Consider the following 14,894-nt stretch of genomic DNA (forward strand, 5'->3'; position numbering starts at 1 on the left):
GCTAGGATTTTTGTGGTCAAGTTTGGGTGGGGTTATTTATACCCTTTGCCTTTTAATCTCAACCTTCCATCAAGATTAAATCTGGACCGTTCGATTGCGATTTAATTGGGATTAAATCTGAGCCGTCTATCGCGATGCAATCTGGGCTGTCCGTGCCTGATTGAATATGGGCCGTCCGTGCGCGTGAATCTGGGCCGTCCGTGCGCGCGGGAACAGATCTGGGCCGTTCGATCGCGCGCACGCGGATCGCCTACGTGGCCCGTCCCCTGGTCAACGTTTCCTTGCCACGCGGCGCGTCCTGGTTGGCCGGGGCTGCTGACCGGGCCGCTGACGTGGCTGCTGACGGGCACAACTTTTCTAAATTACGTTTTGACCCCCCAGTTTCTGATTTTCTTTTCAAAAATACCCCCAGAATCCAAATTTTCACCCATTTTTTCTAAAATCAATTTCAATTAAATCCAAATAATATTTTAACCTAATTTTATCATTATTATTATTTTTATTTTCATTAAATTAAATAAAAAATAAATTAAATTAAATAAAAATCAAATAAAATTCTAATAATTACAAAATAAAATAAATAAAATAAAAAAAAATAATAATACACTTGGGGTGTTACAACTCTTCTCCCCTTAAAGAAATTTGGTCCCCCAAATTTGCATATTACTCTGGGTCGAACAAATGGGGATACTGGGATCTAAGTTCTGATTCTAGCTCCTAAGTAACCTCCCTGGGCGTGTGGTTCTGCCACACGACCTTTACAAATGATATTTTCTGGTTGCGGAGTATTCTGCTCTTTCGGTCCGTGATACCGACTGGTACTTCTTCATAAGACAAGTTCTCTTGGAGTGGAAGCGGTTAATGAGCCAAGACATGAGAAGAGTCCGGGTTGTACTTACGTAGCATGGATACGTAGAACACGTTGTGGACTCTGGAGAGCTCTGGAGGCAGTGCTAGTTTGTAGGTAGCAGTACCAATCCTGTCTAAGATTTCAAAGGGTCCAATATATCGGAGGTTTAATTTTTTCCTCCTGCCGAACCTACTAATTCCCTTGAAAGGAGTGACCTTATGAAACACCCGGTCGCCTTTTTCAAGCGCTAAGTCTCTCCTCCGGGTATCTGCATAACTCTTCTGCCTACTCTGAGCTGTCTGAATATTCTTCTTGATTTTAACTATCTTGGACGTGGTCTCCTCTACCAACTCCGGGCTGCATTTAAATCAGGTGCACCTGTATTAAATGCACATAATGGAAAATAATAATTTAAGCCAAGAAAATCGATTGATCCCTTTAGGAGTTTAGATTCCCATGGAGTGAATTTTGGTAATCTTTTGCTAATTAGTCTCTTCATAGATTTTGGATAGTCACCAAACATTATCGGATCCAAAAACCTATATGTAGACAAATAAATAAATAAGAATTAGTATCTATTTTATAATACATAACATATATTTACATTTATATTAGCTTACTTTTAGCCATGATCCTCTCCTTTATTTTTATGGAATTCATATAAAGATCAATCTTTTTTTTTTTCTACAGGAGGAAGTAAGTGGACACTAAAGATAAGTCTAATAAATTACCATCCAAGCTTGAAATCTTGAGCTCATTGAGCAGCATTAATATCTGCAATTGTGTTTCTTAATGGATAATACGAATTAGCTACTAATGTGATACCAATCTTGCCTTTTTGAGTTTCCTGTAATATTAATATTTTTTATTTAAAAAAATTAATAAATTAAAAAAAATTAAAAATAAAATAATAAAAATAAAATATATAATCTAGAGTAAATAAGTATTTTTTTTATAATATGTAAATATAAATTTCATAATTGCAAAATATATCTTTTGCAATCATTTATTGTAACCTTATATTCTCTGTTATATAATTGAACAACTTCTGCATGGGCAAGAAGTTCATGGTAAGCTATAATATATGGTTCGGTTCCCGAATCTCCTCCTGTGCAATTTTTGTGCATCCAAGCAGAACATCGCCTGGGTGCTTGTTCACCTTTTCCATAAGCATTAAACCCAAGGCTATATGGTTGATTAATTGTTATCCAGTACTTTACTTTATCACCAAATTCTCTAAAACAAAGATTTGCGAAATCTCGATAATCAGACCTAATATTATAAAAGATTTAGTAATTAGTACAAGATTTCAAAATATTTTGGTCGTTATTTCATAGCAAATTAAGAATGTCAAACTTTATTTTTTTCCTACACAACAAGCAAAAATTTTTATTCTTGAAATTACTTACACAAAATTACGATCCAAAAGTCCTCCATACGCATCTTCTAAAGTTTGAGGAACATCCCAGTGAAAAATAGTTACGAATGGTTCTATACCTGCAATTATTCACAATATTATTAAAAGTAAGTAATATTAGAACAAACAAAAAATATTCTTACTAAATTGTACAAGTAAAATATAATTGATCATAAAAAAAAAAATCAAATGAGAACCGTTATTTAAGAGCTCTTTGATAAGGTTCTTGTAGTATTGAATTCCATCTCTATTTATTCCTCCGCTTCTCCTTCCCTCTGAAAGTAATGTTAATTGTTGAAAACAAACAAAATTATATTAGAAAAGAAATTGTATGAATAACTAGAATAGTTTACTTAACGAGAAAAAAGGACATCCTAGCAATCAGAAAGGGCGACAGTCTTTTTATGAATAACTGGAATAGTTTGCTTAACGAGAAAAAAGGACATCCTAGCAATCAGAAAGGGCGATAGTCTTCTTACTCGGCAATACTCGAGACCAAGAAATTGAGAATCTATAGCCATTGACGCTCATGTTTTTCATCATCTCAACATCCACCTATTATTATAGAATAAAAAATTAATAATATAAAAAATCATAAAAATTCTACTATCAAATTTAAGAGATCTTGTTTTGGCCTTTTTCTTTTTTTATTAGCGGTATCTTATAAAGATGGTATGAATCGGTAGCTTGATCTGCATCACTTCCATCACTTGATTTTTCTAAAATTTCAACACATATATCCAAATAATTATTCATAAATATATATAACAAAAAAGATTTTATAATAAATTTTTGCTTGAGGGACTATATGTATAAGTGAAAATGTGTATCTGGATATATGTGGTTAAAACTATCCCATATGTTAAATGCTTCACACCTTCAATCTAAATAAATAAAATTAAATATAAAATATTAAAAATTGATATAATATTATACAAATAATCAAACATGAACTTATGGTATATATACAGACATATTTTTATGATACATTTTTTTTAATCATTTTATGTAAAATTGTTACCTTCTTAAAATTTCTGAAGTATATATTTAAATTTTTAAATAAGGATATGCACAAGTTCAAGGGTAAACAAATTAAAAGAATGTCGAGAAAAAAAAATAGATAACAGAATTAATAATTTTAAAAATTATACGGTATTAATAATAAATACATGAAAAGCTGATGTAGAAGTACCCCAGATAAAATTTTTAAGAAAATTACGACGGTTTAAATTATCTTCATAAAAATTTTTTAAAAGAACTGATATCTTTATTGTTATCGACAGACAAACGTACATTGCGAGCTCCATTAATACACACTGATGACAGAGCAAGAGCTAGAAGGAAGAGATATTGATACCCTACTTGAATTGCCATATTTGGTTAATGTTCGGATTGCTGTGAGTCCTATGCTCCCAAAACTAGCATTTATATAGGAGCTGGAGCTCTCTTGCAAAGAGATCTTTATAATTATTTCATTTATATAATACTATATGTAAAGCAATTACGTATTAGCTAATGCATGTGGAAGGAAAAATTTTCTTATTTGCAAATGTGGTGTTTCTTGGAGATGACCCTATTGACAGAAAGGGCACGTGTGTATGTATGTGTATAGATACTGAAAGTTGATAGGTAGGATTTTATTGATTTAAATTCACGTTAATACCAAAATGCAGGTTCTTCTGAAATTAAGATAAATCTGAGTGAAATAAAATCGCTCCAGCAACTGCCGGCGAAGATAGAAAGCAGCATAAGAAGCCATTCAAGACGGTCAGCTAAAGCAATAACCAAAATTGCCAGCCAAAATAAACTATTAATTACGTGTATTAATTAATAATTAGTACATAATTAAAATAATCAATATATACATTTTGTAATCTTATTTAATATCACATATGTAATAGTTATTAGAGTAAGTTATTTTAATTAATAATATTCAATTTATTTCATATCTTTATTTATTTTTAAAGAAAAATATATATTTAACTTTATAATTACTATATTATACATTGCATATCATATTTTTGTTTATTGTCCATTGTAATCAATGTTATTTTAATTTATATTATAAAATAAAACTTATATAAATTAATAATAACAATACGGATATAGTTAACCTATATTAATTATATCCAATAAATATAATTTGTCATGATTTATGCAATATATTTCAGAAATTCAAGATTAAAATATTTAATATTATGATATTACTTAGATATTTTAAGGGCAAAAGCGCATCTATAGTTAGCATGTGTCAAAAGCTAATGTATATATATACATACATACATATATATATATATATATCTATAATTAAAAACTAGTTGCTAAATTTATAAATATTAAAACGTATAAAATAATTTTTTTTTTTATAATAAAACATTTCCAAAATAGTAAAGCAAGCACATGCATGTTTATAGCTGAAGCACATGTTATAATTTTTTGTTGTGTTAAACCATGAATTCATATATTATGCGAGCGCCAGGAATAAAAAACAAATTAGAAGATTTAATAAATATTGTTGTTACATTTCAAGATTTATTTTAGAAATTTTTTTACAAAAATTTAAAATAAATTTATTAAATTATTTATACAAAATTAAGCAATTAATAAAATTAATCACTTCTACTATCTATATATATATATGTGTAAATGGATAAACATACTAGGTATAAAATTACATATATATATATTTATAAATATAAACATCATTTATCAGTAGTTAGCTTGAAGCTGAACTTACTTAAGCTAACTAAATTAAGCATAAACAGCAAAATGTACTATACATAGCTAGGATCTCAAGAATTGTCATTAACCCAAGTTTAGTTTGGAAATTAAGTTTAATTAATACAATTACACACGTCCCTTTAGATACAAATTAAATCAGGATTACCCAAAATTCAATAACTGAGATCTGGCTATTATGACATCAAATTAATTAAAATATACAAGCAATTATTTTTAAATTAATTATTTTATATAATGGGTGTATACTTTCTTTATTTTTTAAAAAACTAGAATCATCATAAACATTAGACTCGATTGATATTTATAAATTTAATGAAATAATAATAAATATGATATTACAACCTATTCTCATTTAACAAAATAACTTGTCATGTATTCATACATGTTATTGTATTCAATGCAGGATTATTCTAGGAGACAACATGGGGCAGAAACATATATAGAACTGGAATATATATCTCAAATTTGAATCAATAATGCTATTAGTTATTTGCTTGTTGATTGACCGCTGAGTATTGCACAAGTCTTGCCTTTTCTCCACAATCATAAGAAATTGTATGTGCATAAAAATTCAGTATACTGTTTCTATTAACTATTGCTTATTTGAGACAATATATACAACCTCTTGAGTTTACAAACAGATGATCAGAATTCTACATCTGTAGAAACCTTGAGACTGAGCCATATGCATATCTTCCTAAAGATTACCATGTCGTAAAGATTGGAGACATCTACTTGATGTCACGGCCAAAAAACTTTCACTACACTCCTTGTTTCATGAACTACATATATCATTATCATTCCTTATGTTATTTGGTGTGATAATATTGGTCTTATGTACTTAGCTTTGGGTATATTTTTCCATGCAAGAATGAAACAAATTGAAATTATTTACTTTCAGTATGAACAATTACTAATTTTTATAAATAATTAGAAAAATGATTAAGTTGCTGACATCTTCACCAAATCTCTTCCCAAGCTAATATTCATCATATTTTTTGATAAGTTGAGAATCTGATTGAACAAGCTTTCACAGTTAAGAAAAATAAGGTCTAATGAGAGTAAAATTATTTTATTGATAATAAAAAATGAACCGTCTGATGATCCACAATTACAAACTCTTATTTAATGAAGAAGTATGTGCTAGTGCTATTAATGAGACTGTGTATATTATTTAGTTATGCAGCTGTTATGCTGTTATACTATGTTATTTCCTCAAATCTCCATTATCCTTCAGTCTTTTTGAATCTATCAATCTCAAGAGTTCTAAAATCTTACGAATCTTGATTTTTTTTTTTGTGGAACTTACCGCCCTGATACTACGAACAAGCTTTCACAGCTTAAAAAAATGAGATCTAATGAGAGTAAAATCATTTTATTGATGATAGAAAATGAATCATCTAATAATGCACAATTATAAACTCCTATTTAAGATGTAGAACTCGAGAAACATAAAAGAAAAATGAAAACCCACCCATAACTGAACAAAAGAGCTGCATAACAAACTTTAACACCTGTATAACTAAGTGATATGCCCCGTATCACTAATACCACTGGCACATACTTCTTCGCTGATCCATGTCACCATCAGCTTATGGCACGGGGTCAGAGGCATAAATTATTATGTTATTTACTTATGTAATAGAATTATTTATTTATGGTGTAAATTGTCATTCATTATATTATATTTTTAACTGTAACATATGTCTATAAAATGCTGACACCGTATTAACCCCAAAATGTATACAATTACGAGTGTCTACTAATTTTTTCACCGAAAACCAAGAATCAAGTTCTGTCTTGTTCCCGGAGACGTGAAAACAGGAGAGGACCTATTTTTACCCTATCTTCTAGATGGCTTCCAACAAAATATTTTTCTCATCCAAGCTTCATCATCATCTACTACTTTTATGATGAATCAATAATGTTTTATATAACGTATTCACGCATTTAATTTAATTAGTAATAATCCTTGGACAATAACTAAATTAAACTCTAGAAATCCAATTGCACCCAAAATATTACACTTATGTATCTAAAGAGGAGTCTTGGGTGATATCATAAAGCAATACCCAAAATTCCTATTTATTTTTCTTCTCTTCTCTACAATTTCAACACTAGAATAGCATAAATTCTTGCTTACTTGCTGGTGGTGTGAATAACAGCTAGTTCTTTGTTCTCTTTTGAGAAGATTGAATAAGAGTTGTTTGGTTTCCTGAAATTCTTAGATTTTTTAATTATTAAATATATAGGTCATTTTGTATAACAAGTAGATTTATAAACGTAGTGTTACTTTGTATTATTATAAAAAAAAAAAATGAAGAAGTTAAAGAGTTATTACATTTCATCGTGCAAGTTAGTTAAGGAGGGAGAGAAAACACTTTATTATACTAGCTTCAAATTATAACAAGCATTATACGCAATACTATATGGTTGATTAAATGTTATCCAGAAATTTATGTTTGTATATGTATTTTGCAATAATCATTTTATGTTTATTTTTACTGAAAAATATATATTAAAATTTATAGTTAAATATATACATTTTATTTGATATTTTTATTTATTGCACATTGTAATTAATGTTATTTTAATTTATATTATAAAATAAAATTCATACAAATTAATAATAACAATACGGATACAGTTAATTAACCTGTATTAGTCATATCCAAGATATATATATATATATATACATGCTGGTTATATTGCTTTTGGGTGATTATAATGGTCATATATCTAATAAGTCCGAACCCACACTGGTTTAATAATATCCAGCCAAAGTTTGGATATTTAAATCCCCATAGTTTAAATGCACTGGTCAGCTAAGGTCATGTTTATCATAAATTCTATTTTGTTAATTAAAATACCGGAGCTATTTCATATTATATACACGTGAAAGATATGTGTATACAGTTTCATAAATGATGAAACGCATGAGATGGGTAAGTGTTAGTGATATTATTACATGCATGTGTATATAGCATCTAGTTCTTCACGTGTCCAAGAATAATATTTAAGAAGATATATGTGATGTGTGCATATTACTGTGATATTATTTCTATGACTAATATGATTTTACTGTTATTTAGATTTTATATTTAGCAAATTAAAATTAACCACTGAAATGGGAATGAAAAATCAGCACGAGTTTGATCTACCTACAGGAGTTAATTAATTAATTTTACTTAGAGAGCATTTAATTCAGATGCATAATTATCTCATTATAAAGTTCTGACAATTTGACTTCAATTTCTATTTCAATTTGTCTTGAATTAATTTTTATTTTTTAAAAATAAATTATCATTAATTAATTATTAAATAAAAGTTCCATTGAACTTTGCTTATCATTAAGTTTTTTATTCCAGCTTCAGTTCCATTAAGATTAAGTTTCGTTCATGTTAAAATTAAAATAATTGTATTTTCAATTACGTATTTTAGCTTCTAGTAAACTCCTTGTGAAGAAAGCCAAGCTTCATGTGATCATTATGGAAGATCGGTAATTCTGAGATCATGGATTTCTTGGGAATTCTGCCAGCATCAGTACTAAAAATTTTTTATACGTTATCACCAAGAGATAGAGATCATATATGTAAATATAGGAACTCTTACAATCACACATGAAACCCATTCCCTTTCACTCACTCTTTCCACAACAAGCTAATGTGAAAAACATTATAACCCTAAGTCTAAAACGACACCGCCTCCCCTGTTTCCTGAGCCATCCTTACAAGCTTTCCTATTGTAATTGTGCAATTCATTATATTTATTAATCCTATATTTAATGAAGCTTATTTCACTTTGCAAAAGAAAATCTAATTCTGATGGTCCTTTGGTAAACCATCCAAGTCTTCTCAATCATCATTGTCCTTTGGTAATACGGTCGGCTAATGGTTTATCAGTTTGTCTCCCTTCTCTTTCAATCATTCAAGTTCTTGAAATTATGTACTGATGTAATTTTCTGTCTGTTTAATGTTTAAAGAAAAATATTTTGATAACTACACAAGGGAGGCCCAGAAATTTACTGCATAACCAGAGTTCTTGAGCACAAAAATTTGCAGGAAAAAGCTAATAACCAGAGTTACCGACGGAGGAAGAGCAGACACATTATAATAATAGCTTCAAATTATAACATACTACATTACTGACATTAAAGACGTGATATATTGATCTTCCTTATTCTTAGTTGAAGAGAATAATCCTATAGGAATATTCTAGGAAGATCATTTACATTTTTCATTTCAATTCATAAATAGAAACTCGCGATGATCTAAATATTAGTAGCATTATTGATGAAGTCAGTAAACCACAAAGCTGATGCTTTAGGCAGTCTATCTGATGGATTACTGTAATTCACATAATTTAAGCCAAATCGTACTGTGAATCCATGACCAAATTCGTAGTTGTCTATCAACGACCATGCAAAATATCCCGAAATATTGCTTCCCTCACTGCACAAAATGAAAAATTAAGTAAGAAAAATTATATTTATTACAATCATATATGTTTCTGTATGCGTGCACACGACAAACGCTATTCTAGCCTTGAGAGAGTCTTTGCTTACGCTTCTTATAGCAATTAAATAGACTTACTTGATAGCTTTTCCGAGGGCTGAAAGATGAGTTTGATAGTAATCAATTCGTCCCGTGTCATCTAGTGTTTCACTAAGCGGAATGTCACTACTATCAGCGTAACCTAAAATTAAAAAAAAAAAAACAAATGTTTGTGTCATTATTCAAAAGAATACTTACTATATATATTCATCAAATATAATTTATTCACACAAAAATGAAGAAATAAGTTGTACCGTTTTCTGTAATATATGTGAAGGGATTGTCGTACTTTATTCTCAAGTAAGTTAGAAGATCATAAAGTCCCGTTGCATTGTAGTAAAATAATGTCGACTGCAAAGTTTGGTTTTGAAGTCAATTAAACAATAGTTGAAAATCCTATTTTTTTTAAAAAGATACATATATATATATAGGTATAGTTTCTCTACGTGTATGGTTTCTTACATTTGTACCAATTGGAACGCCATCACGAACATCTATAATGAACAAAAGTATATAATTAAATTAATATATGAGTATATAACCACTAGTACCTAAAATCAAAATTTGATATTTACAAGAAAAATTAAAAATATTGATAAGCTTTAATTAACTTCACGTATATAAAATTCATAACACTATTGTTAGTTATACTTACTTGTAGTTCCAAATCTTCCATCTGTTGTAACACTTGGTTTTGTAGGATCAGGTGCACCGGTATTAAATGCATATAATGGAAAATAATAATTTAGACCAAGAAAATCCATTGATCCTTTTATGAGTTCCGACTCCCATGGCGCGAATTGTGGTAATCTTTTGCCAACTAACTCTTTCATAGATGCTGGATAGTCACCGAATGCTATTGGATCCAAAAACCTACCAAAATATAGAAAGAAAAGACTAGGTTTACTATCCATCTTGTGATATATTATATTAATATATATATAAGTTTAATTTATTTTCTAGCCATGATTTTGTCAATATGATTCATATTAATTCCTTCTACTGACCATGCCACGACTATTATCCTTTGGGAGCATGGTAATAGAAGTAAAAAATAAATCAATTACTTACCACCCGAGCTTGAAATCTTGAGCTCGTTGAGCGGCTTCAATATCTTCAATTGTCTTTGTTAGTGGATCATACCAATTAGCTATCAATGTGATACCTATCTCACCCTTCTGAGTTTCCTGCAATATTTTTTATCTTTCTTTTTTAAAAAATAAATAAATAAACTATACAAAAGATATTATAACAAAAATAAAATTTTAGCTTCATAATAAATAAATACTTTTAAGATATACAAAAACTATATAAATTTTTAAAAATTGTAATATATTCTCGCAGTAGTTAATTATAACCTTATATTCTCTTTTATACAATTGAACAGCTTCTGCATGAGCAAGAAGTTCATGATAAGCTACAACGTATGGTTCGACTCCCGAATGTCCTCCTGTGCAATTATTGTCCATCCAAGCAGAACATCGACCAGGTGCTTGTTCACCTATTCCGTAAGCATTATATGCAACGCTATACGGTTGATTAAATGTTATCCAATGCTTCACTTTATCACCAAACTCCTTAAAGCAAAAATTTGCGAAATCCCGATAATCAGACCTAATATCACAAAAGAACATATAATAATTAATATAAGATTTCATAATATTTTGTTAATTATTCCATAGCAAATTAAGAGTGTCAAAGTCTGTTTTTTTACTCGATTCTTCTTTCCTGCACGGCAAGCAATAAACTTTATGTTGAAATTACTTACACAATGTTACGATCCAGAAACCCTCCGTACATGTCTTGTAAAGTTTGAGGGAGATCCCAGTGAAAAATAGTCACGAAAGGTTCTATTTCTGCATATAATCACAATATAATTAAAAATAAATAATATTAAAATACGAAGAATATTCTTACTATATGCACGAATAAAATATAATTAATTACTAAAAAAAAATAAAATGACAACCCTTAGCTAAGAGTTCGTCGATAAGGTTGTTGTAGTACTGGATTCCATCTCTATTTATTCCTCCACTTATCCTTCCCTCTGACAGTAGTATTAATTGTTAAAAACAAACAAATTATGTTAGAAAAAATTGTACCAACAACTGGAATAGTTTGCTTAACAAGAAAATATACGTCCTAGCAATTGTAAAGGGAGATAGTCGTCTTACTTGGCAATACTCGAGACCAAGCAATTGAAAATCTATAGCCAGTGACATTCATGTTTTTCATCATCTCAACATCCACCTATTATTATAGAATAAGAAATTAATAGTGTGAAAAATCATAAAAATTCTACTAAATTTTTTGAGATCTTGTTTAGGCCTTTTTCTTCTAAATTAATGGTACCTTATAAAGATGGTATGAATCACAAGCAAGATCTGCAGTACTTCCATCATCTGACTTTTCTAAAATTTCAACACATACATCCAAGTGATTATTCATATATATATAATAAAAAAGATTTTACTCTAAGTTTTTGCTTGAGAAACTATATATGTATATATATATATATATTTGTATTTGTGCGTGTATAAAAATATATACCTGGATATGTGTGAGTAAAACTATCCCATATGTTAAATGCTCTATGGGTCACACCTTCAATCTGAAAGAATAAAATTAAATACAAAATATAAATTGATATAAAATTATACAATTATCAAAATATAATCTGGTGTTATATGTATATAAATGTGCGGACACAGTTGTACGGTATGATTTTTTATCATTTTGTATAAAATTATTACTTTTTTAGAATTTTTTTATTGTATGTATTTAAATTTTTAAATAAGCACGCGTACAAGTTCATTAAATTTATGTAAAAAATAAAATGAATTATAGAATTAATAGCTTTAAAAATTATATATTTAAAAATAATACCTGAAAAGCTGATGTAGCAGTACCCCAGACAAAATTATTAGGAAAAGTACGACAGTTCAAACTATTCTCATCAAGAATTTTGAAAGAACCGATATCTTTATCGTTAATAATAGAAAAAGGTATAGTGCGAGCTTCATTAATACACACTGAGGAGAGAACGAGAACTAGAAGGAAGAGATATTGATACCCTCCTTGAATTGTCATACTTGCTTAATTTTTGGCTTGCTGTGAGTCGTTTGGTCCCAAAACTAGCATTTATATATAGGCGCTGGAGCTCTCTTGCGAAGAGATATGTTTATAATTATTTTATTTATATAATACTATATACAAAATAATTAAGTATTAGCTAATGCATGTGGAGAGAAAAAAAGTTTTTTTTTATTTGCAAGCGTAGAATTTCTTGGAGATGATCTTATCGACAATTAATAGGTAAGATTTTATTGATAATTCACGTCAATACTAACATCCAGGTTCTTTTGAAATTAAGATAAATTTGAGTGAAATAAAATTGCTCTGAACTGCCGGTAAAGACAGAAAGCAGAAGAAAACCATGCAAAAACAGCCAGCCAAAGTAAACCATTCTTGCAAAGCTCATGCAAAGTGATCTGAGATTCCAATTTCGTCCAGCGTCAGTTTCTCTCGACACACACAAACACATAAACCATTCATGCCAGCATTAAGTTTCTATTCGAGATCTGACTATTCAGCTTCAAACAGCTTCAGCTCCATTAAGATTAAGTTTCATTCAAGTTAACATTAAAATAATTGTATTTTCAATTATGTAATTTAAAATTTTAGCTAGCAATAAACTTCTTGTGAAGAAAGAGCCAAGCTTCATGTGATCGATATGGAAGATGGGTAATTCTGAGATCATGGATTTCTTGGGAACTTCTGCCAGCATCTGCACTAAAAAAATTTTATATATTATCACCAAGAGATAGAGATCATATATATATATATATATATATATATATTCCGTAACTCTTACATTCATACACGAAACCCTCAATATTATAAGCCTATTCCCTTTCAGTCGCTCTTTCTACAACAAGCAAAGGTGAGAAACATGGAAAAACATGATAAGCCTAAGTCTAAAACGACACCGCCTCCTCTGTTTCCTGAGCCATCCTAAGAAGCTTTCCTACTGCAATTCATATATTAATTAATCTTATATTTAATGAAGTTTATTTCACTTCGCAAAAGAAAACCTAATTCTGATCTCATTCCATCCAAGTCTTCTCGATCATCATTGTCCTTTGATCATTACGACCACGTATATTTTAAATTAACAGCAACAGCCCCCAGGCTTCTTATCCAGCTCGCTGCTTCTACAGTTTCTTCTCACCTTTTCGCTTAGTTACATGAGAGTTATATTTGTAGGTGTATTGATGTAGGTACTGATCTCATGACATATAATTAATTTAACTAGCTGAAAATTTATATATACATACATATATGTTGAAGTTCATATTTATTTTAACTAGCTGAAATATAATAATGATATTATTATTTAAAATGATAATTAATTGAATTGTTTTTTTTATATTTTTAATTATGTACTTATAAAAATCATATTCATGGCATAATTATTTACGCGTTCTAATTTTAAAATAATTAATATATACATTCTGCATTCTTCTTTAATATTACATACTAAATGATTAAATTAGTTTCATTAATAATATTTAATTTATATGATTGTTTTATTTATTTTTACAGAAAAATATATCTTCAAATTTATAATTACCAACTTATACATTGTCTGTGATATTTTTATTTATTGCATATTGTAATTAATATTATAAAACAAAATTTATATAAATTAAGGATATAGTTGAGTAACGTATATTAGTCATATCCAATATGCATAATTTATGTAATATATTTCAAATTGAAGATTAAAATAGAAAAAATTAATATATTTAAATTATTATTAATTATGTATTTTAACGGCAAAAACACGTCTATAGTTAGCATGTGTCAATAAGACTGTGTGTGTGTGTGTGTGTGTGTGTATCTATATCTATTATTAAATATCCAATATACATAATTTGTTATAATTTATGTAATATATTTCAAATTGAAGATTAAAATAGAAAAAATTAATATATCTAAATCATTATTAATTATATATTTTAACGGCAAAAACACGTCTATAGTTAGCATGTGTCAAAAAGACTGTGCGCGTGTGTATATATATATATATATATATCTATTATTAAAAAGTTGATGAATTTATAAATATGAAAACGTATAGAATAATTTTCTACAATAAAACACTTCCAAAATAGTAAGCAAATACATGCATGTTATAACTTAAGCACATGTTATAATTGAAGTTTTTTGTTGCATTAAACCACAAATTCATATATTATGTGCTCTACGAATAAAAATAAACTAGAAGATTTAATAAATATTATTCGTACACTTTGAAATTTTATTTTAG

General features: G+C 28.8%; 1 protein-coding gene and 1 pseudogene across 2 annotated transcripts; both read right to left on the bottom strand.

The window, feature by feature from the left end:
• Positions 1–612: 612 nt before the first annotated feature.
• On the bottom strand, positions 613–3,641 carry LOC110811833 (cyanogenic beta-glucosidase-like; annotated as a pseudogene). The gene is made up of 9 exons (XR_015817488.1): positions 3,553–3,641; positions 3,100–3,144; positions 2,930–2,988; positions 2,747–2,824; positions 2,465–2,542; positions 2,260–2,347; positions 1,867–2,122; positions 1,582–1,697; positions 613–1,389 (listed from the first exon to the last, which is right to left on the bottom strand). The product of XR_015817488.1 is annotated as a cyanogenic beta-glucosidase-like (transcript).
• Positions 3,642–9,090: 5,449 nt separating this feature from the next.
• On the bottom strand, positions 9,091–12,690 carry LOC110811832 (myrosinase 5-like). Its single transcript, XM_088214938.1, has 13 exons — positions 12,449–12,690; positions 12,113–12,173; positions 11,915–11,973; positions 11,737–11,812; positions 11,532–11,609; positions 11,331–11,418; positions 10,921–11,176; positions 10,634–10,749; positions 10,218–10,435; positions 10,025–10,056; positions 9,817–9,913; positions 9,602–9,704; positions 9,091–9,460 (listed from the first exon to the last, which is right to left on the bottom strand). Exons 1-13 carry the CDS (start codon positions 12,650–12,652, stop codon positions 9,280–9,282), a joined length of 1,569 nt encoding a protein of 522 aa, XP_088071064.1. The 5' UTR covers positions 12,653–12,690; the 3' UTR covers positions 9,091–9,279.
• Between the last annotated feature and the right edge of the window lie 2,204 nt (positions 12,691–14,894).

This window comes from Carica papaya, chromosome 3, assembly GCF_054855325.1.
Source record: "Carica papaya isolate Zhongbai chromosome 3, ASM5485532v1, whole genome shotgun sequence".
NCBI lineage: Eukaryota > Viridiplantae > Streptophyta > Magnoliopsida > Brassicales > Caricaceae > Carica > Carica papaya.